This window comes from Nyctereutes procyonoides, unplaced genomic scaffold, assembly GCF_905146905.1.
Source record: "Nyctereutes procyonoides isolate TBG_1078 unplaced genomic scaffold, NYPRO_anot_genome, whole genome shotgun sequence".
Classification (NCBI taxonomy): Eukaryota; Metazoa; Chordata; class Mammalia; order Carnivora; family Canidae; genus Nyctereutes; species Nyctereutes procyonoides.
Genome location: NW_026575146.1, coordinates 69,800,273 through 69,823,760, shown reverse-complemented (window position 1 = coordinate 69,823,760; position 23,488 = coordinate 69,800,273). Strand labels below are relative to the sequence as shown.

Below are 23,488 nucleotides of genomic sequence, written 5' to 3'. Positions count from 1 at the left end.
TCAAGACCCAGGGATCTGGGCCCCAGTCTTCTGCCCCAGGGCTTGGGCTTCTAGCCCCTCCTCCCTCAGACCAAGGGTTCAGGCCCCCAGCCTCCTTCCTCAGACCAGGAGTCTGTGGGCCCCCAGCTCCTCCTCCCTCAGACTCAGGGATTTGGGCCCCCAGCACCAAATCCCTCAGACCAGGAGTCCTGAACCCCAGCCCCTCCTCCTTCAGACTCAGGAGTCCAGGCCCCAGCCCCTCCTCCCTCAGACCCAGCAATTCAGGCGTCCAGCCAGGCCTGCTCCGGACCGAAACTCCAGGTGCCCTGCCCTGCCCCGTCTCCTGCCACCCTGGAGATGGGACCCTCGGCTCCCGCTTGCCCCTTAAGGAAATAAGAGTGCGCTCAGGCTCTAGTCGGGTCAGGATCCCGCCCTCAGGCCCTCCTCCCGGGACAGCCTCCCTCCTCCGCCCGCGTCCCCTTAAAATACCCGAGGTCCCTATGGCAACAGGCGCTGGGCGACAGGTGCGGGTGTTATTTACGGGTCAAGCCTGAAATAGCCGGGGAGGGCAGGGGGTGGGCGGGAGAGGCGAGCAGAGGGGCCGAGCGGCGGTCCGGGCCGAGCAGGCGGCTGCGTGCAGGACCCGGCGGCTCGGAGGCGTCGCGGAGCTGGAGCCGGGGCGGCGCGGAGGCAGGGGAGCCAGAGGGGGCCCTGCCCAGGAGCCCGAGGTGGGCGGCCTGCGGGAGGCGGCGGGCCTGGGGCTGAGCCTGGAGCGGTCCCGGCCCCGCAGGCCCTGGGAGCCCGGGGGAGGGGAGCCGAAGAACCCCCAAGGGACGGACGCAGAGTCCCTTCCGGGGTCCTGGTTGTCCTGTGAATCCTGGGGGGGCCTTGCCCCTGTTTCCTGAACCTCAGTGGGGACCACAGCCCCTCCCGCTGACCCCGCAAGGACTCCAGGTCCCCCTCCTGAGCCGGGGGCATCCCCCCAGCGCCCTTCTCTGGACCCCACTCTCTCTGAGCCACTAGTCCCTTCTCTGGGACCCAGGAGACTTTCTCTGATCTCCTCTGAATGGCCAGGGAGACACCCACCCCCTTTTCCTGAAGCCAAGCCAGGACTTTGCTGTCCCCTTCCGTGATTGTGGGGGGTTCCACTGCCTTTTTGAGGCTCCAAAGGAGTTCTGATCTCCTCTTCTGTACCCCAGAGGGGACCCACCTTCTCCCTCCCGACACTCTGAGCCCAAAAGGAAGCCGGAGGCATCTCCTCTCAAACACTCAGAGGACTTCAGCAACCTTCCCTGGGTACCCCAAACTCTAAGCCTTTGTGGGGTCCTCAGATCCCTTTCCCAGGACACCCAGCTTCCCTCTGGTGATTCCTCCCAGTGGCGGCCCAAGTAGGGGGTGACTCAGCTAGTGCCCAGGCCTCCTTCCTCTGGAGCCTTCATGTCCCCCTCCTAGATACCCAGCTTCTAGCTCTGGGCCTTTGGGGTACCTTGCTTTTCCTCTGGGTCCCACCTTCCTTGCTGAGTTTCTGTGGCCTCCCAGGCCCTCCACTGATTTAGAGGCTTTCCCGGCCAGAGGCTCTGTTTTTTCCTCTTCTAAGCTGCAGAGGCACCTAGACTCCCCCGCTGGAGGTTCCAGGGAAGATTCAGATCTTCCTTTCTTGGAATCCATTGGAAACTGAGCCTTTCATCTCCTTCAGGACCCCAGCCTGTCCCCACTCCCCACCTTAGGGCCCCTCCTCAGCTCTGCCTCCTTTGCACCTGTTCTGAGCCCCACCGGGGCCACAGCCTCTGGGATGATGATGTGGTCCAACTTTTTCATGCAAGAGGACCGGCGGCGGCGGGAGGCTGCGGGCCGGCGGAGGGCTCAAGGGCAGCATCAGCTGACCCCCGAGCGGGAGGGGAAGATCAAGCTGGGGCTCCTGCTGAGCGCCATGGGCGCCACGCTGGCTGTGCTGGCCGTGGGCACCGAGTTCTGGGTGGAGCTCAACACGTACAAGACCAATGGCAGCGCCGTCTGCGAGGCTGCCCACCTGGGGCTGTGGAAGATGTGCACCAAGCGGCTGTGGCAGGCCGACGTGCCTGAGGGCAGAGATACCTGCGGCCCTGCAGAGCTGCCTGGAGGTGAGAGGCCACGCCCCCAGCCCGGGAGTTGTGCCCCAAGATAGCGAGAGTGGTGGGGGTAGGAGAAACCCATACCCCAGAGAGAGCCTGAGCCCCAGGAAGAGAGCTTGGACCCTTAGAGCCTCCCCCCCCCCCCATACCCACATCAACCCATGCTCCCTGTAATATCCTTTGCCCCAGGCACAAGCTGTGTGTGTTGGCTGGGGGGTGGGGCGGTAGAAGGTAGGAAGGAGAGAGAGGAGAGTCTGTACTTCCAGACTAGTCTGTACTGACCATCCTGTAGCCCCCACAAGTGGCCTGTTCCAGCTACATCCTGTGCCTCAACCTGCCTGTACCCCCAGACTAGTCAGTACCCTAAAGCTAGCCCACCCTTAAATCAGCCTGCATCCCCAGACAGGCCTCTGCCTCCAGTCAGTAACCCTCAGACCAGCCTGTATCCTCAGACCAGCTTGTACCCCCAGAATAGCCTGTAGCCCCAGACCTGCCTGTACCCCTACACCAGCCTGTATCCCGAGATCTGCCTGTATCCCTAGACCTGCCTGTACCCTAGACTGGCTTGTAGCTGGAGGCCAGCCTGTGCTCTAGACCTGCCTGTGCCCCTAGACCAGCCTGTGCCCCACACCAGCCTGTATCCCTAGACCTGCCTGTACCCCTAGACCTGTCCGTACCCTAGGCTCACTTGTAGCTGGAAGCCAGCCTGTGCCCTAGACCCGCCTGTGTCCCTAGACCAGCCTTACCCCTAGGCCAGCCTGTGCTCCAAACCATGCTCTGACCTCCAAAGCTCCTGTACCTCTAGCACAGCATGTGATCCTAGTCATTTCTGTGTCTCCAGACCAGCCTGTATCCCGAGAGAGCCCGTGTTCCCTAGAGAAATCTTGTACCTCTGCATGCAGCCTGTGTCCTGAGACCCAGCCTGTCCTCCACACTCAGCTGGTGCCCTCAGTCTGCATTCCCTAAAAGCATCCGCACTTATTGAGACAGCCTGTGCCCCGAGAGAGAGCGTTTGGATTCCTGGGGTCAGCTTGCTTCTCCCACCCTGGAGGCAGGCCACACTCCCATCCTGTGGGCCCTGGGGAGACAGACCATTTTGATGCCTTCCCCAAAATGGAATCTGTGCCTGTTCCCCACTATTGATTCCACCAAACAGACCTCTTGCCAACCACCCCTCAACATCCCACCAGAGACCTTGTGCTTCTAAGAAATGTGCTGCTTCATTTCCTGCCCCGTCACCTCTGAATGCCCAGACTGAACCCTTGAGTCTTCCTTATTTTCTCCTCCAGATACCCCACACCGGTCACTGTTGTGCAGAATGGACTTTCACCCCTGGCTATGCCAGAGAGCTATCCCATACCTCTCACTCTCCCTGACAGGACATGCCATGCCCTCTACGTACACCAGTGGGAATCCTATACCCCTTGGGAATGGGAATGGGCTCTTGCTCCACATCTACTGACCCAAGGAAACTAACACCCCTCATGGTCCATCCAGGATGTCACAGGCTTGGTCACGCAGATGAAATCTCCAACACTCTGCTCTCCAAACAACATCCCATAACCTCAGTGTCCCTCAAAGAAGATCTTCTATCCCTGGGCTGTGGATGGGATTTCCCTCCTCAATTATCCAGATGTGACATCTTACATCCATAGGATCCCCAATAGGATGTCCCAAATCCTTAATAGCAAAGTGGGATGTCCCTGTAGTGTGAGGCATCTACCCACTCAGCATCCAGATTAAATACCACTTCTACAGACGGGCTAATTTTTTGTTCCTCAGAGCCTCAAGCAGGAAGTTCCCAAACTTTTGCAAAATGGGATGCCCTGGTCATCATATGCTTGTGTAATTTGCTGAGATGCTTCTGTAGTGCCTAGGTTCTGTTCAAAGTATTTCATATGCATTAACTCATTAATCCTCATAGCAACCTTATCAATAGTCACTAATTATCATTCCTATTTTAACAGAAGTGAGAAATGAGGAGTGAGGAATGTTTAGTGGCTTAATCTATGCTCCCAGACCAGTCATCTGGGATTTGAACCCTGATTGTCTCTGTTCTTAACAACTATACTGCTTTGCATCTCACAAGTCCATAAAGATGTCCCAAAGGTCCTTGCTGCCCTGGAGAGGCTGCCCCCATCCCAACCTCACCGCATAAGGCAGGACTCCTCACATTCCTTGTTAGCCTCCTATGGGTCTTCAGAGGACCATCTCCATCATCCCACACTCCTGACCCTGCTGCCAAGGGACCCCAAAGGACCCTCAGAAGCTCATCACCACTTCCATTATCTCAGAAATACCCCACACTTTGCTCTGCCTCAAAGGACATCCCATACCACCCTGGGCTGCAAGGACAGGGGAAGGGAGGGTGTGTGTGACCCATTCTACTCTTTTCCGAATGGGATATGCCATCTGGAGTCAGAGACGAGATTTCCTAAATCATTTGTAGCCAAAATGGGAGGCCAGACAGCCCACACTCTCTCAGAAAGATGTACCACACCTTCTTACTCTCTAGATGGGACTTCACATTTCCCTCATGGATGAAGACCATGTGTCCCCCACTGACTGCTACCAATAGCATCCTCACCCTTTGCTCTTCTGCATGAAGCATCCTTTACTTCTTGCTGCTGCAGGATTGCTGTTGCAGGGTAAGGATTCCCGTCCCACTGCTTTTGATGGGACCCCTCACGTCCTTTGCCTTCCCTTGGGCCATGGCTGCAGCATCCCACCACCTCCCCTGACTCAGCACTTTATTTCTCACCCCTCCACATCCTCCTTCAATGTGGAAAGTTCCTTTCTCCTTCTCCAGACACACCACCCGGTCCCTCTTCTGCTTCTTGTACCCATCTTATTGTTGACCTCTCTCCTCCACCCCTCTAATGCCTCAGTTTCCCCATCTGTAGAAGGAGAGAGAGTATTGGGCTAGGTGAATTTTTTGGAAGTTCTGGTTGCAGGGATCCCTGGGTGGCTCAGCGGTTTGGCACCTGCCTTTGGCCCAGGGCGCGATCCTGGAGTCCCGGGATCGAGTCCCACGTCGGGCTCCCGGCATGGAGCCTGCTTCTCCCTCCTCCTGTGTCTCGCCTCTTTCTCTCTCTCTCTCTCTGTGTCTATCATAAATAAAAATAAATAAATAAATCTTAAAAAAAAGGAAGTTCTGGTTGCAAAACGAGGTTTAGGACGTGGCCTCGTCTTTATAAGATTTAGGTATCCTTAGACTTCACATTCACAAAATTGGACAACTCTTACTCTTCTTTGGTTTCCATCATAATTGTCACCGGCCTTTCCAAGAGCCTTCTCATGAGTTATTTTACATGATATTCTCCCCCCCGCCCCACACCTTCCTTTCTAACTCGGCTCTTTACTTGTGTCTGATATGCATCCACGAATATATATTTTAACTTGGAAATTATGTAGCGTTATTTTATATCTGTCTGTGTTTTAATTTACATAAATGATATCATGCTGTGGATTTTTTCCCCTGTTTTACGATTTTTTCCCCCTCAACACTTTTTCAGATCTCCGCATACTGCTTTCTGTTATTCTAGTTCATGGCTACCACATGCTGCAGAGATTTGCACCAGAGGGCATCCATCCCATCGACTTGATTCCCCTAGAGATGGATCCTTGGGTTGATTGACTTCCTGTTATTTACAAACAGTGTTGCAGCAAATATCCACATATATGTTCCTGTGTGTAGTTTTTGCCTGGATGCATACCCAGAGATGAAATTGTTGGGTTATCGGGTATATACATACTTTATTTCGTAAAGTACATCAGAGCACTTTCCAAAAAGACTAGTACCAGTTTATGCTTCCAGCTGTTTCTTATCCTTCCCGTGCTTGATATTATCCTTTTAACATTTGCCAATCTAATTGATCTAAAGTGGCTCTTCCCTGCTGATTTAAGTTGCTTTTCTGTGATCCCTGGTGAGGTGGAGCATCTCTTCACATACTTGTAAGTCATTCAGGCTACTTCTTCTGTGAATTGACTATTGCCATCCTTTGCCCATTTTTTTTTTCCCAATTGGTTTCCCTCTCTTTTCTTGCTGACCTGCAGAAGCTCTTTGTGTCTTCTAGTTCGGAATTCTCTCTGAGATGACAATCTCTTCTGAGTTTGGTAGCCTTCTGTTCCCTGTATTTTGGTGTCCTTTGTTGAATAAAGAGGATCATCGTTTCTAATCCCACTTGACCCTTGGCAAACCCATATGATGGAGCCAGGAAAGAGACTCTTATCTCATTTTATAGAGAGAGTCAGAGGCACCAGAGATCAATAGCCCTCACAAGGCTGCAGATCTGGACCTCAAAGCTCCAGACTGGAATCCTAACTCCTGTATAACTGGGTGACGGCAGATGGTTTTTGCTTCTCTGAGCATCATTTTTCTGCTGTGTTTGTCAGGGATGTGGATGTCCTATTTTTAGGCTGTTAAGTGTTAGTGACTGTTAAATGAGTATGAGTATGTTAAATGTCCAGTCCCAAGCTTACACTAGCAACTTCCATGTCATAACCTCTTTCTCTCTACTACTCCCATAGAAGCAAACTGTACCTATTTTAAATTCTTTACCACGGGGGAGAATGCACGCATCTTCCGGAGAACCACAAAGAAAGGTGAGAACTCTACGCTGCAGTGGGGTGGCAGGGGGGGTATGCTGACTGTATCAGTGGAGTTCTTAATGGCTTTTGTTTCTCTGTTTTGCCTGGGGAGGTCCCATCTTTGGGGGCAGGTGGTTCCCAAGAGCTCCATGCCTGATGCTCTTGCCCCAGCTCTACCTTTGCCACATGCTATGTGGCTTTGGACAAGTCACAGCCCCGCTTTCTGTAGATAGCACTTTAACATCCTAAGCATGTGCATCTGCCACAGACTAGGCATAGGGCTGCCTGTTTCATTTATAAGAACTCCAGTCCTTTGCATGACCCTACAGGGCAGGGGCTTTATTTTCATCTCCCATGTGAGAAAACGGAAGCCCAGAAATGGTTACATTTACTTTTCCCAGGAAGTGGCAGAGGCAGAATTCAAACCCAAATAATCCTGCCTCTAAAGCAATGCTCTCCTATAGAATCTTCTGTGAAATGGAAATGCTCCATTTCTGTGCTGACCAATATGGTAGCCACTGGCCTAGTGTGGCTGCTGAGTGCTTGGAATGTGGTTGGTGTGATGGAAAAACTGTTTTTTAAATTTGGGGTTTTTGTTTGTTCTGTCCAGCATGGAGCCCAACATGGGGCTTGAACTCAAGACCCTGAGATCAAGACCTGAGCTGAGATCAAGAGTCAGATGCTCAATTCACTGAGCCATACAGGCTCTCCTAAATTTTGTGTTTTTTAAAAATATATTTTATTTATTCATGAGAGAGAGAGTCAGAGACATAGGCAGAGGGAGAAGCAGGCTCCCTGTGGGGAGCCCAATGTGGGACTCAATCTCAGGACCCCAGGATCACTCCCTAAGCCAAAGGTAGATGCTCAACCACTGAACCACCCAGCCATCCTGCCCCTAAATTTTGTTTTTGTTTTTTTTGTTTTTAATTTTTTTTATTTATTTATGATAGTCACGGGGAGAGAGAGAGAGGCAGAGACACAGGCAGAGGGAGAAGCAGGCTCCATGCACCGGGAGCCCCGACGTGGGATTCGATCCCGGGTCTCCAGGATCGTGCCCTGAGCCAAAGGCAGGCGCCAAACCGCTGCGCCACCCAGGGATCCCCTAAATTTTGTTTTAATTTAAATCCATTTATTTATTTATTATATATTTTTAAGTTGTAGTTCGATTTGTCAACATATAGTATAACACCCAGTGCTCATCCTGTCAAGTGCCTGTCACCCAGTCACCCCATCCCCCCACCCGCCTCCCCTTCCACTACCCCTTGTTCGTTTCCCAGAGTTAGGAGTCTCTCATGTTCTTTCATCCTCTCTGATGTTTCCCACTCATTTTCTCTCCTTTCCCCTTTAATCCCTTTCCCTATTTTTTATATTCTCCGTATGAGTGAACCCATATAATGTTAGTCTTTCTCAGATTGACTTACTTCACTCAGCATAATAACTTCCAGTTCCATCCACGTTGAAGCAAATGGTGGGTATTTGTCGTTTCTAATGGCTGAGGAATATTCCATTGTATACATGGACCACAGCCTCTTTATCCATTCATCTTTCGATGGACACTGAGGCTCCTTCTACAGTTTGGCTATTGTGGACATTGCTGCTATAAACATTGGGGTGCAGGTGTCCTGGCGTTACACTGCATCAGTATCTTTGGGGTGACTCCCCAGCAGTGCAATTGCTGGGTCGTACGGCAGGTCTATTTTTAACTCTTTGAGGAACCTCCACGCAGTTTTCAAGAGTGGCTGCACCAGTTCACATTCCCACCAACAGTGCAAGAGTGTTCCCCTTTCTCCACATCCTCTCCAACACTTGTTGTTTTGTTAATTTTCACAGTTCTTACTGGTGTGATGTGAGGTGGTAATCCATTTAAAATTAAAAGACCACATGTGGCTAGTGATAGTGCAACTCTTAAGACTTTACCCTTAAAAAAAAAAAAAAAAAGAAAAGAAAATACTTTACCCTTTCTGCTATAACCACAGCCTCTCCATCACCCCAGGACCTTAGGATCCCTCCCCACCAGTAAAGGTATTGTGATCATGTCATGACTTTTATCTGGTCTTTGTAAGGAATTGATGAGATGATGTAGCTAAAACAGACTGTGTGATGCCTAGCACATAGTAGGCCCTTAATAAACAGTGGTTCCCACCCTTTCCACTCCTTTCTCTCTTTCTTTGTGCTCAGTGAGCTTGGTCAAGTCACCGTGCCTTTATGGGAGAGTAAATAATCACAATGCACCTGTTCGGCACATCTGCTGTGTGCTAAATGCTGCACTGGGCACTTCATATAAGTGATTTCTAACATACCTCCTTTTCTGTTGTCACCCACACACCTGCTGCCTCATCTGCTTCACCTGTAAGCAAATAGGGACTGGATCATAAGTAATGATGGGCAGTTTCCATTACCTTCTAATCCTGGCTGTGTCTCCTCTTTGCTCTGTGGCCTCAGGCAAAGCACTGGCCCTCTCTGAGTCTTAGTTCTTTCATCAGTGTAAGCAAAATTGGACTGGATGATCTACCTGAAAATTCTTGTCCAGTTCTGAATCTTCCATCTTCCTGGTTCTGGGTCCCTACAGGAGAGTTCTCCCCACTTCCTACATCCCATGTTCTCTGTTTCTTCCTTCCAGAGGTGAATCTGGCAGCTGCGGTGATAGCAGTGCTAGGCTTGGCAGTCATGGCCCTGGGGTGCCTTTGTATCATCATGGTGCTCAGCAAAGGCTCAGAGTTCCTACTCCGAGTTGGAGCTGTCTGCTTTGGCCTCTCAGGTGAGGGTTGGGAGCCTGGAGACTGAGGGAATTACATGCTGGGAGGTAAGGTGTCCAGGTACTTTTGCATGCTGGGAGGTTAGATCTCCAGGCACTGTTGCATGCTGGGAGATTGAATCTCCAGGTACTGTTGCATGCTGGGAGGTAAGATGTCCAGGCACCGTTGCATGCTGAGAGCTGAGGGAAACCCATGGGCTATAATAGGCTCAAAAATGGGAGAATTCCAAGCTTTGTTGTTGCCTAGAGATTAAAGTATCTCCAAACACTATTTTAAATTTGGACCAAGGGTCTCCAAGGATTGTTGCATGCTGGGTTGTATGCTGGTGGTTGGAGGAAGCTCAAGGGTTATACAGGTCTCAAATATAGGAGAATTCTGAGCCCTGTTGTTGGTTGGGAATTGGGGGTTTCCAGTTTGAACCTGGGATCTTGAAGCACTGTTGCATGCTGGGAAGCTGAAGGACATCACCAACCACTGTTGCATACTGGAAAGCACAAGGGCTGTAGTAGGTTCAATGTGGGGGTTCTAAGGCCTGTTATTAGCTGGGAATTGGAAGGTCTCCAAATGCTCTTAGATTTGGAACTGAGGTCTTCTTTTTCTTTTCTTTTCTTTTCTTTTCTTTTTTCTTTCTTTCTTTTTTTCTTTCTTTCTTTCTTTTCTTTTCTTTTCTTTTTTTTTGGAACTGAGGTCTTCAAGGACTGTTGCATTCTTGGAGTTAGTGGTCCACAAATATAGGACATCTTGTTAATGTAGTCCTCATTGGATCAATGTTTTCTAAGGTAGATAGAAAGGTCATTAACTATATAAGCTTTCTTTATTTATCCTTTGTGTATTTACTGAGCACCTACTATGTTCCATGCCCTGTGCTAAGGGCTGGAGATATAAGACTAACAACAAGACAATAGTGTCTGCCCTCACAGAGCCTAGATTCTGGCAGAACTAGACAGTAACCAGTAATTACACGTACAATAATTCAACTGTAATTGTGGTGAGAGTTATGATAAAGCATATTAAGGGTATGCATTGCAGTGAAGGTGTGTCAGAGAAACTCAGGGAAGGTGATATTTAAGCTGGTAATTGAAGAATGAATAGGAATCATCCAATCAAAGTGTGGTGGTGACAGTGGAGGTGGCAGTATTGGTGATATTTGTTGTGGTGGCAGCGATGGTGGTGGTGATGGTGACAATGATGGTAGTGATAGTAGTGATGATGGTGATGATGATGGAATAGGATGTATAGAGGCTGTAAAAGACTTGACACATTTGAGGAACAGAATGAAAATCACAGCATAAAGCAGGCCAAATCTTGTACAAATGTAGATCATAGTCTTAACTAACAAGTGAGATAGAGCCTGATGCAAGATAAGAGAGACATAATGAGTCTTCAAGAGCATGAACATATGAATGGAAAACAATAATGGCCAAGTCTTATTATTTTGTTGCTTTAGAGATCTTCCTAAATAAGGGAAAAAATTCAGTCATTTCCTTCCCTTTCTCTCATTAATTCACGTGGTCATTTTATTCATTGATACACAGACACATTATACACAACATATTTGTACATATATGTATATGTAATATCACCTGAGTGTATAAGATAGAAAAGTGCTTTCCCTTATGGAGATTATCATCTGTTTAAGGACACAGAAATATCACAGATCATCCAACAATTACAAACTTCTAGGTAATATAAAGGAAAAAGAAAAGTAGATTTCTGTGAGAGTGCATAATGAAAGCACTTGATTTAGAGCAGAGAGCTAGAGAAGGTGTCCATGAGTTACCAAGTTAGATAGAGTTTGGTGAATTTAAGGTCTTGAAAGAAAGCCAGAGTGGCTGGAGCATGGAGAGTAAGGAGGATACTGGTATAAAACATGGAACAGAGGGGTGCCTGGGTGGCTCAGTTGGTTAAGTGTCTGCCTTTGGCTCAGATCACAATCTCCAGGTCCTGGGATCAAGCCCCACATCAGGCTCCTTGCTCAGTGGGAAGTCTGATTCTCTTTCTCTCTTTCTCTCTGACCCTCTTCCCTGCTCATTCTCTCTCTCTCTCTCTCTCTCTCTCTCTCTCAAATAAATAAATAAAATCTTTTAAAAAAGATGGATCAGGGAATCAACAGGGAATCAAAAGATCTATGTTGAAATCCCAACTTCTGAAGAGTTATGTGATCTTAGGCAAAAAAATTTTTAATCTCTGAACTCAAGTATTCTTATGTCCATGAACTCACTCATCCAAGTATCCATTTGTCAGGTATCCATCCCATCCATCCATCCACTGATTCATTAATTCCCTCCCACTGCCTTCTCTTCTTCCTTTTCCATTCTCCTTCCTTTTCTCCCTCTCTCCCTCCATCTGTTTTCCATCTGTTCATCCATCTAATCATTCAACAAGTATATTTTTATATCTAGTAAATGCTAGATGCTGTGCTAGGTACCACTGGGGATAAAATGATGAATAATAAGAGTAAGATGGTCTCTGTTCTTGTGGAATTTATAGTTTGGTAGGAATTTGGTGCTGCTGTTATTATTGAACTCATACTTGGGTTATTCCAGGGGGTACCATGAAGGTGTGGATATAAAAGTGTTTTATAGAAGTCTCAGGCATGAAGTTTTTCTGCAAATTGTGCAACCAAATGAAAGTGAGAGAGTGGATTTGATGCTGTAAGTACCTTGGTTATATTGGGTATCAAGGATTGGGCAGATTGTGTTTTTTAAGTTATCCTTAGATAAAGGGACAAGTTTGGGTTATATTGTTTCTCTCCATAAAATAAATACATCAGACATTGTTCATGTTTTAGAGATATGAGATAGACAAGCTTCCTGCCCTTGTGGATTTGTAGTTTAGTGAGGGAGACAGAAATTGGACAAACAGGCAATACTAATATATAAATTAATATATATTAATAATTATCAACTGTGATAAAAGCTACAAATGAAGAGTATGAGGGAAATGTATAATTGGGAGATCTGATATTGACTTCAGTGGCAGCACTCAGGGAAGGCTTCTCAGAGGAAGTGTAACATAAATAGGGATGCATAAAGGTCTCTAGGCTTGAAAGAATTTGGTGCATTTAAAGACTGAAGGAAGTTCCACTCCCTACTATTATAGGGTGGGAAGAGCAGCCAAGAGGAGGATAAAGAAGTAGTCAGGGGCCAGATCACGTGGGCCCTTCTAGGTCATACAAATGATGTCAGGCTTGATCAGGGAGGAGGTATAGTGACATACCTAATGGAATAGTCTATGGAGTAGACCAGGCTGTGCTCAAACCCAAGCTCCACTTCTCCAGTCTTTAATGTTCCCATCTACAAAGTGGGAATGATGATAATACATACCTCACAAGGTCTGGTGGGAAGAGATGAGAAGTGAGAGCATCTAGTTAGATTCTTGGCGCAAAGCTAGTGTGTCAAGGCCAGGGGTCCTCAGACTACAGCCCATGGCCAGATCCTACCTTTCTATGCTTTGGGGTTAGTCATCTTTTTAAACCACAAATCATATTGTGGTTCCTACTTGGTTCAAAGGCCAAGGGCAGCTTGGGTGGCTCGGCGGTTTAGTGCCGCCTTCAGCCCAGGGTGTGATCCTGGAGACCCGGGATCGAGTCTCACGTTGGGCTCCCTGCATGGAGCCTGCTTCTCCCTCTGCCTGTGTCTCTGCCACTCTCTCTCTCTGTGTGTGTGTGTCTCCCATGAGTAAATAAATAAAATCTTTAAAAAAAAGGCCAATAAATTAACAATAAATTACTACCACTAGAATAAGATGACTCCAAGGTCTTATGTGGCCTGGTTCCTGGCTACATGGGACTTCATCTCTTACCACTTGTTCCCTCTGTTCTGGCCACATTGGTTTCTCTGCTATTCCTTAGACACTCCAAGCTCATTTCCTCCTCAGGGCATTTTGCACTGCTTCCCACGTTTTATTTCTTCATATCATTTAAGTCTCTGATCAAATATTACCTCCTCAGAGAGACCACTGTTGACCACCTGTCTAGAATAGGTCCAGTACCTGCTGTGTCCCTACCTTGCCTTTTTTTTTTTCGTATAGAATCAATCACTACCCCAAAGTACATATTTATATGTGTATTCATTTGCTCAGGCTGCCACAGACTGGGGGCTTAAAGATGAGAAATGTATTTTTTCCACAGTTCTGAAGGCTGGAAGTCTGAGATCCAGGTTAGGGCAGGGCCGTTTTCCCCCCAAGGCCTCTCTCCTTGGCTTGTAGATGACCATCGTCTCCCCTCCTCAAGTGGTCATCACTCTGGGTGTCTGTGTCATGATCACCTCTTCTTGTAAGGACACCAGCCATATTGCCCTACATATTGGGTTAGAGCCCTATTGACTTCATTTACATTTAATTCTTGCTTTAAAGACTCTATCTTCAAATATGGTTGCATTCTGAGAAACTACAGGGTCAGGATGTCAATGTATGAACTTTTGGGGGCACAATTCAGCCCACAGCAATACATTTACCTGATTATTGTCCAATTCTCTTTCTGGGATGAAGCTCCAGAAGGACAGGGCTTTGTTGGTCTTATTTATGTATTTTATAATGAGAGCTCAATTGAGATCTGTTGAATGAATCAAAGATGCATGAATTAGCAAAGGAATAAAGGAGACTGGAGAGTATCTCCTCCTTGTCAGGATGCTCTTCACCTCCAGTGTCCTAAGCTGAGCTGCATGGGGCCAAGGAGTCCTCAGAGGGAGCCACTGACTCACAGGACACAGACTCCTGGCTGCATTCTCCAGGCCCCTGATTAAAAACTGCATAGGGAAGTGGACTGCTGGGAGGAAGGAGAGTCTAGAACTTAGGTTGGGGCCGGACTCCAGGGTCTGAGAGACGAGGCATATAGGACTCATGACTCATGGATGACCATCAGATGGTCCTATGTGATCTGTCCCCAAACTGTCTTTGTATTTCTGTTATCCACTACTCTCCCCTTCCCATCCTCTGCTCTAGGTGCACTGACCTTCTTTTTTTCCCCCAAACACACTATACTTATTCTACCATAGGGCCTTTGCACCAGGCGTTCCCTCTGCTTGAAACAGCCATCACTTAGTTTTGTGCATGGCTGGCTTCTTTTCATCATCTGGGTCGTAGCTTAAATGGTGTTTCCTGATGACATCATCTTAAAGTCCCTGCCCCCCCCCCCTGGATGTCATTCCCCTTCCCATCACCCTGTTTTTATCTCCTTTCCCGGCACACATCACTCTCTGAAATTATCTTGTCCTCTCATGTGTTTATTTGGAAGTTACAACCTGGCAGCCCATAACCACCAGTGACCCACAAATGCACTTTGGTGGACAGTGCAAAAAGAGTTCTCTGAGCGAATATTTAAAGGTTGGGTAAATTTCTATAAAATACTAATCATTAAAAAAAATTCCAGCTATCCTTGAAAAATCAGAAGGTTTGGCAATTGAAGCCCCCATTTCATTTCTGAAAGCTGTCAGCCAAAGCTGAGTTTTGGCTACTCCTTGTCATGTTTTCCACCATGCTCACCTGCCTCGTTGATTTATGCTTTCTCATAGTCTCCTGCATGGAATTTGAGTTTTACAAGCCTTGGTTTATTTGCTTCCCACCTGTCTCCTCCAAGTAGAATATAAGCTCTGTGAGGTTAGGGTCTTTGTCTGTCTTGTTCTTTCCTCTTTTCTTGCTGTTGTTGTTTTTAATCAAACTGCACGACAACTTGACTGCTTTTCTTTTTGTTTTGTGATCCCTCATCTTTATTGGGGTATGACTAATAGGCTTTACTGGGGTGTGATTGATGAGTGGAAATTGTAGATCTTTGAGTGGACAATCTGAAGTGTTGATTTACATGCATGTTGTGAAATGATCACCACAGTCAGCTTAGCTAACACCATCTATCCATCACCCCACATGGCTGTTTTTGTGTGTGTGATGGGAACTCTGAGATCCAGTCTGTAACAGATTTTGAGTGTGCAATACAGTGTTGCTAACTATAGTCACCTTGTTGTACATCAGATCCCCTCAACTCATTCACCTTGCATAGTTGAATTCTGTGCCCTTTGCCCTACATCTCCCTGTTTCTTCTCCCTCTAGCCCTTGGCAATCACTCCCTCTGTGCTTCCATGAATTTGACTATTTCAGATTCCACCATCACTCTTTTTTTTTTTATTTATTTATGATAGTCACAGAGAGAGAGAGAGAGGCAGAGACACAGGCAGAGGGAGAAGCAGGCCCCATGCACCGGGAGCCCGACGTGGGATTCGATCCCGGGTCTCCAGGATCACGCCCTGGGCCAAAGGCAGGCGCCAAACCACTGCGCCACCCAGGGATCCCCAGTAGGCTCTACTTCTAATGTAGAGCTTGAAATCATGACCCTGAGATTGAGTCACATGCTCTACTGACTGAGTCAGCCGGGCACCCCTTTTATTTATTTATTTTTTTAACATTTTTTAAATGGAGTCTTTAATTGATTTTTGCTATTCTTGATTCCAGGGTATGTATGTATGTATGTATGTATTTGCGGTGGGAAGGGACAGAGGGAGAGAGAATCTTAAGCAGATTCCATGCCTTATGGAGCCCAAAATAGGGGTCCATCCCCATAACCCTGAGATCAAGACCTGAGCTTAAATCAAGCTGGACACTTGACCAACTGAGCCACCCAGGCGCCCCTGCTTTTTTTTTTTTTTTTAAGATTTTATTTATTTACTCATGATAGTCACAGAGAGAGAGAGAGAGGCCGAGACACAGGCAGAGCGAGAAGCAGGCTCCATGCAGGGAGCCCGACGTGGGATTCGATCCTGGGTCTCCCTGGGCCAAAGGCAGGCGCCAAACCGCTGCGCCACCCAGGGATCCCTTTTTTTTTTTAAGCGATAGACACATAACATGAAATTTACCATTATAGCCATTTTTGTGCTTGGTTCTGTGGCATTTGGCGCGTCCACACTGTAGTGCAGCCATCCCCACCACCCATCTCCATGACTCTGATTTCTCTGTTTCCCCAGCTGAAACTCAGCCTCCGTTCCCCTGGCCCGTCCACCCCTGGTGGCCACCATCCTCCTTCCGTCTCTAACATTTGTGCTGGGTTCCCTTATTTACCTCCTGCTTCCCAAACCGTGCTTGTTATACAGTAGGTGTTTCATAAGAAGCTGTTAAATGAATGAGGTGGGGGCAGTCCTGGGGTGACCCCCGGGTTCCTGTTCGAGCAAGCACAAGATGGGGTGTGTCAGGGATCCTGGGGGCCCCTGAGCACCGTGTCCATCCTCTCCCCACAGGCCTGCTGCTCCTGGTCAGCCTGGAGGTATTTCGGCATGCCGTGCAAGCCCTGCTGCAGAGAGTCAGCGACGAGAACCCCCCAGCCCCTGCCCTGACCTATGAGTACTCCTGGTCCCTGGGCTGTGGCGTGGGGGCCAGCCTCGTTCTGCTGCTGGGAGCTGGCTGCTTTTTCCTGCTCACCTTGCCGACCTGGCCCTGGGGTTCACTCTGTCCTAAGCAGGGGCCCCGGGACACCTAGAGCAACCACTGTGCCTTCTCAAAGCTCCTTCTAAACTCTTCCTTTTCTCCATTTTATCCCTCAACCCCCACCCCCTGGAAAAACTGTGTTCTCCTTGTTGTGGGGCTCACGTGGTTTGCACAAACCTGCCTCTTCTGCCTCATTGTTTCCCTTTGTGAATATGTTCTTTACTATAGCTGAATTGGGATGCTCCGGGGTAGGATGGGGAGAGGCTTTTTGCAAATGAGGGTCCCCAGGGAAGGCTGGGAGGGGACTGATGGGGTACCTAGGGGGTGGGGTGGAGGGATGAGGTCGGGGGTCTTGGGAGGGAGTTGGACCGATTCATTTCCCAGATCTGGATGTATTCACTTGTGGGAGAGACTTCTTCCAACTGATTTGAATCTTGGGGATATGGGGGAGGGGGAGGAGGGGAGACCTTTGGGTCTGACCTTGCTACAGTCGGTGTGGGATTAAAGATTTGGAAATTTAACAGCTTTGATCTGGAGTCTGTTTGGATGTGATTGTGCTCCCTGAGGTAGAGAGAAAAGTGACTGCCTCATGCTCTCTAAAAAACCTGTGGCAGGCTACTTAAGCAGCCCCAAAGTCACATATCAACAAACCCACAGAAGGTGACAGGAAAACATAGCAGTTTTGAACACAAACATTGTGGGTCGAACCACATCCCTCCCAAATGTCTGTGTCGGAATCCTAATCCCCAGGACCTCAGTGTGAGACCTGATTGGGAGAGAGAGTCTGTATGGAGGTAGTGAAGTGGAAATGAGGTCATCTGGGTGGGCCCTCATTCAGTGACTGGTATCCTTAGAGGATGGGGGATGAGGACACAGGCAAGCATGAAGGAGGAGACAGGGAGACAGTGGCCAGTAACCTGTTAGCCCAGGAGAGAGCCTGGCGCAGATTTTCCCTCTCAGTCCTTGGAAGGAAACAGTTCTGAGACACCTGACCCTGCACTTCCCGCCTCCAGAACCCTCAGAGTGCGGTGTGTGGTGCTTTGTTAGGGCAGCCAGCAGACTAGCACAGAGCGCAGGACCTGGGAACAGGTGCTGTTGGAGCATGCTCCTAAAGAAGAGCATGTGGCTCTGGGGCAGGGGGTCAGGGAGAGGCTAAGGACTTCCCAGGTTCACGCCTGGAAAAGCCTCCATTGCCTCCAGGAGACCGTGGGAGGGGATGTGCACCCTGAGGGTTCCAGAAGGAGGCCAGAGACCAGTTGGAAAGCCCCTGTCCTCTCACTGTAAACAGAATGCTGGTAGGAGCTGGAGAACAGCAGCAGATGACACCTGGGGAGTGAAGACCTGGGTGGAGGGCTCTCATCCCCTGGGCCAAAGGGCTGGCCTTGTGCCTCCTAAAGACCCAAGTACTTACTTCAACCTCAAAATCACAACTTGAGTGCATTCTTCAGGTATGTAGGAAAAGCTGAACCCTATCTGTTACTTCTCAAAGGCCAGTCTCTTAAACATTTAAAAATGCTCAAAGTTAGGGGTCCCTGGCTGGCTCAATGGGTAGAGCATGTGACTCTAGATCTTGGGAGTTGTGAGTTAAGCTCCACATTGGGTGTAGAGATTACTTAAAAATAAAATCTCAAAAAAAAATTTTTAAATGGGGACTTTGTGCTGGCTTATGAATATAAATGTGTTAATATTCTGAGTTTGATTCTCTTAAATGTTGCTATATTTAATTATAAATTATAAATGTAATTACAAATATAATATTATATATTATACCAGCATTATATATAGCATATGGTTCTTTTATAATCAATTGGTTATTATATTAAAAACTTATAATTTAAAGATTTTATTTATTCATGAGAGACACAAAGAGAGGCAGAGACATAGGCAGAGGGAGAAGCAGGCTTCCTGTGGGGAGCCTGATGTGGAACTCAATCCCAGGATCCCAGGATCATGACCTAAGCCAAAGGCAGATGCTCAACAACTGAGCCACCCAGACACCCCTATATTAATAATATTATTTCAATAATTATTATTTATTATTTTAAATTATTTCAATTTAATGTTATTAAAATAAATATATTTAACACTTTAATATATTCTCCTAAACATTTCTATATTTTATTATACATTTCTGTATTTCATCATACATTACAAATGATTATATATTATGGGCAGCCCCGGTGGCGCAGCGGTTTAGCGCCGCCTGCAGCCCGGGGTGTGATACTGGAGACCCGGGATAGAGTCCCACATCGGGCTCCCTGCATGGAGCCTGCTTCTCCCTCTGCCTGTGTCTCTGCCTTTCTCTCGCTCTCTCTGAATGAATAAATAAATAAATCATTAAAAAAAAACCCACAAATGATTATATATTATATAACTATCTAATAAAAAACTATATAACATTATACATTATAGTAATCTTTATATAAAGATAGCTTATCATGTTATATAAATATAGCATTCATAATATTTTATGTAGAACATAATATATAATGTAGCATATTGTAGTTTATAAATACCATAATATTTATAATATAATGTGTAACATATTTATATAACACGACATGTTATAGGACATAAACAATTATGTATACATAATTACAAATTGTCCCAGGGCTCCCAGCAGCCTTGTCACTGGAGAGATAGTTTTGTCACCCAGGAAATGTGGGGTGTCCTGTGGATTCGCTGAGACTGCACTCCATCTCAGAGTGGGGGCCCTTTTTGGCAGGACATTCTCTTCATTTCTTTATGTACTAAAGTCAGCATCGGGCTGAGGATGAGGAGTTCCTGTCTCCTTGAACAAGTAGGGAGGCTTGGGGCAGGCACTGGGGAAACCCTAACTCTGCTTTCCTCAGCCCAAGCAACTTGCTGGACCTCTGATCTCTACTTCTTCATCCCTTAAGAGAGTTCCTCTCGGTGCTTCACTCCTGGAGCTATTGCCGGAGTAATGCCATCCTCATTCTTGCAGAGCCCTGGAACGCGGGCATGCCTACATCAGCCCTGCTGCTCTTATTATTTATGGAGTGGCACTTTGGGCCTGGCATACAGTAGAGCGCAAAAAGGGACCCCTGAAGAGCTGATAGTCTGGCGATGGAAACAGATATTAATCACATAATCAACTAATGAACATGTAATTATAAACTCAGACAAGAGCCAGAGAAAGGGATCAGCAACATTTTTTTTCCCTACTTGACTTGGTACACAGCTGGCTCCATGAGGCCCTGAGAGATGTCAGAGATGTCTGCTTCAGGGGAAGAGTCCTCTGGTCTTGGGAATGGCTCTTTGTGTGAGGGGCCTGCACTCTGCACCTCTTTCCTACTCAGGGTCTGAGTGGACTTCTCAGAGATGGGGGAAGGGAATAGAGACCCACCAAAGACCAGTAACTGGAACCTCATCACGCTGCGGGATAATTTGCTGAAACATTAACTTGCGTCTCTTCACCGTATACTTTTTGCAGTAAAGGAAAATAGCAGCTTCTTGAAATCTGTGATTCTGTCCTTTTTAAATACATCTTAAGACTTTTTGAGCATAATTTCAAAGTTATAGAGAAGTTGCAAGAACTCCACAGAACGCACAGAAGACCCATACACTCTTCATGCAGGTTTCCCGTTGCTAACATTTTACCCTACATCCAAATGAGTCTTTTTGAAATTCGGCAAATGTTTATTTTTAAATGTGGGATGCATCATATATGCAAGAGCGTGTGTAAGAACCCAACATCCCATTTAAAGAATCAGAATAAAAAACGTTCACTTTCTCAGAACCCTGGCTAAGAAAAAGAACCCAAATCTTGGAAGCTGCTGTTAACCATTCCTCACTGAGCTCATCCCCACCTCAATTCCCAGCTCTGAGATTACCAACCACAACCAACCACAATTATTTTGAACAAATCCTTCCCTTTTCCTTGTAATTTTGCAAACTATAATTCTACTCTTTAAAGAAAGCGCTGTTTCATTTTGCTTATGTATGAACTTCGTGTAAACGGAATCTAACCATGTCTATTTTCCTGTGTCAAGTTTATTTAGTTATTTAGTTATTTATTTAAAAAGCCTGAAGAAGATTCAAACTCATGGCGAGAGGGACAGATAAGACCCACAGACGTATTTATTTCACCTTCGCAATGTTCACAAAGTTATTTACTTATTTAATCGGAGGGAAATTCATACAACATAAAATTAACCATTAACCATTTTTTAAGGAATGTACTAAGTGCATTCTCAGTGTTGTTCTGAGACATTTTATGCTCCAAATGGAAACCCTGTCTGCACCAAACAACTATTCTCATCTCCCCCGTCCTCCTAGTCCCTACAGCCACTAATCTATTCTGTCTCTGTGGATTGACCAATTCTGTGTGTGTGTGTGTGTGTTTTAAGATTTTCTTTATTTAGTCATGAGAGACACACAGAGAGAGGCAGAGACACAGGCAGAGCGAGAAGCAGGCTCCCTGTGGGGAGCCGGATGCAGGACTCCATCCCAAGACCCTGGGATCATGACCAGAGCTGAAGGCAGATGCCCAACCACTGAGCCACCCAGGTGCCCCGGGACTGGTGTCTTTATAGAAGAGACACTAGAGCTCCCTCGTTCTTTCTCTTTCCCCTCATACAGAGAAAAGGCCACATGAGGACACAGTTGAGAAAGTAGTCATCTGCAAGCCAGAAAGAGAGATACCACCAGAAACCAGCCCTGCTGGCACCTTGATCTGAGATTTTTAGCCTCCTGACCAAGGAGAAAATAAGTTTCTGTTGCTTAAGCCACCCAGCTATGATACTCTATGGCAGTCTGAGCTGTTTAACACATATGTATATGCCACATTTTGTTTATCTATTTGTCCATTGATGGATTGCCTCTACCTTTCTGTTATCCTGAATAATGCTGCTGTGAACACGGATGTGCAAATATCTGATACAAATATACACATTTGAATCCCCTGCTTCTGATTCTTTTGGGCCTAAGCCTAGAAGCAGAAAGGCTGAAGCGAACAGCAATTCTGTTTTATGAGTTGGAATCTGATGGTCTGAATTTTTGTTGTGTCAGTGAGGACTCACAGTGAGAGAAGCTCAGTGGGGGATGGCTTTTAGGAGAGTGATGTCGCAATAAACTATATCTCATTTCCTGAAGGGTCAGCAAAAGACCAACTATGGGGTAGAAGACAGAGCAGGGGAGAGAGTGTGGCCTCCCCAGCTTTGCTCCCTTTCTCAAGCTGCAGAACTAAACGGGGTGGTGGTGGTGGTGGTGGTGGTGGCATGGGGGGGTGTTTCTGGAACAGGACAAAAGGGCTCCCCCAAGTGTGGCTCTTGCTCCGCTTTGGGAAGTCTCCTGAGACTGGGCAAATAGCTTGAGGCTGAAAATGAGGGTATTGGTGTGGAGACATGCAGGATGGGATTGGGTTTCTGTAAGGAAATCACCATTACAGTTCCAAGTGATGTCGTGTTGGACATTAGACTTCAGGCGAGAGCTACGAGTGCCTTGCTGCTTCTCCATCTTCCTTTGGCTGGAGACAATCATTGGCCGCCACCTAGCTGCAAAAACTGGAATCAACAACCTAGACATGGAGCCTGAGCCAAGGGAATGAAGGCTTTCACCACCTCATCTCTTTAAAGGACATAGTTGCCTGCTCCCAGGGCTGATTCTCTGTTCAGGTTAGCCATTGATTTGTACCCAGCCATCCCAAACTTAGTGACATAAAACCACCGTCATTAGATTGTAAGGTTGGGAATTTGTGTAGGGCACAGTGGGAATGATGGTATCTGCTCCTCAACATCCCAGCCTCAGCTGGGAGGACCTGAATGGCAGAGAGAGAAGTGTCAGGGTACAGGCATGGGGCAGCATCATCCTCAACCTGCTCCCAGGCCCTGCACCCATGGTGCTTTCTCTCACCCTCTAACAAGTAAACTTTTAATTTAGTTTTAATTTGGGGGGATCACTTTTAATTTTAGATGGTTTTAGATTTTTAAACATTGCAAAGAGAGTACACAGATGCCCATTTATTCTATGACCTGTTACCAATATTCTACATTGTACGGTCCATTTGTCATAATGAACCAACACTGATACATTACTGTTAACTAGAGTCCATGCTTTGTTCAGATGTCCTTAGTTTTTACTTAATGCCCTTTGTTCTGTTACAGGATACATGCCACTGATACATCAGGCCTCTTCTTGACTGCAACAGTTTTCAGACCTCCCTTGTTTTGAGTGACTCTGATGATTTTTGAGGAGTGCTGGTCAGGTGCCAGGGTTGGGGTTCACATTCACCTGAAGGTTCAGAAAAGTGGTATTGGAATTAGAAGAGTTGTTTAGTTTTTGCGTGTTTGCTTCTAAGAGCTGTTGTTGTGCCATGAGTCCCCACATAGTTGGGTAGCAAGCATGCCAGTTTCTCAGTTCAAGCTTCAAGATGGGGAAAGCTTCCACTGGATCACTCAGAGCACTTGGTTGGGGTCAGGGAGGTTCAGAGAGGAATGGGATCCAGCTCATGTTTGAAACATCTCAAGGGCTCAAGATTGTGGCGGACAGCTCTACAGACATTTAGGACAGAATGAATGAATCAGGTCTTTCTTGCTTTCCACCAGCGCCACCTGGAGGTGGAAGGTGAGCCCCGCAGAGAGGCTGGAACTGTACAGATGGACCCCACAGACAGAGCAAGCC

The 23,488-nt window shown here is 47.2% G+C and overlaps 1 protein-coding gene across 1 annotated transcript; it reads left to right on the top strand.

The window, feature by feature from the left end:
- The first annotated feature begins 605 nt into the window (after positions 1–605).
- On the top strand, positions 606–17,139 carry CACNG6 (calcium voltage-gated channel auxiliary subunit gamma 6). The gene is made up of 4 exons (XM_055311013.1): positions 606–2,099; positions 6,621–6,695; positions 9,301–9,438; positions 16,660–17,139. Exons 1-4 carry the CDS (start codon positions 1,772–1,774, stop codon positions 16,896–16,898), a joined length of 780 nt encoding a protein of 259 aa, XP_055166988.1. The 5' UTR covers positions 606–1,771; the 3' UTR covers positions 16,899–17,139.
- Positions 17,140–23,488: the final 6,349 nt, after the last annotated feature.

Coding starts and splice junctions, on each gene's coding strand:
- CACNG6 (XM_055311013.1), top strand. CDS start 1,772: ATGATGATGTGGTCCAACTTTTTCATGCAAGAGGACCGGCGGCGGCGG. Junction 6,696..9,300: donor CCGGAGAACCACAAAGAAAG/GTGAGAACTCTA, acceptor TCTTCCTTCCAG/AGGTGAATCTGGCAGCTGCG. Junction 9,439..16,659: donor TGTCTGCTTTGGCCTCTCAG/GTGAGGGTTGGG, acceptor CTCTCCCCACAG/GCCTGCTGCTCCTGGTCAGC.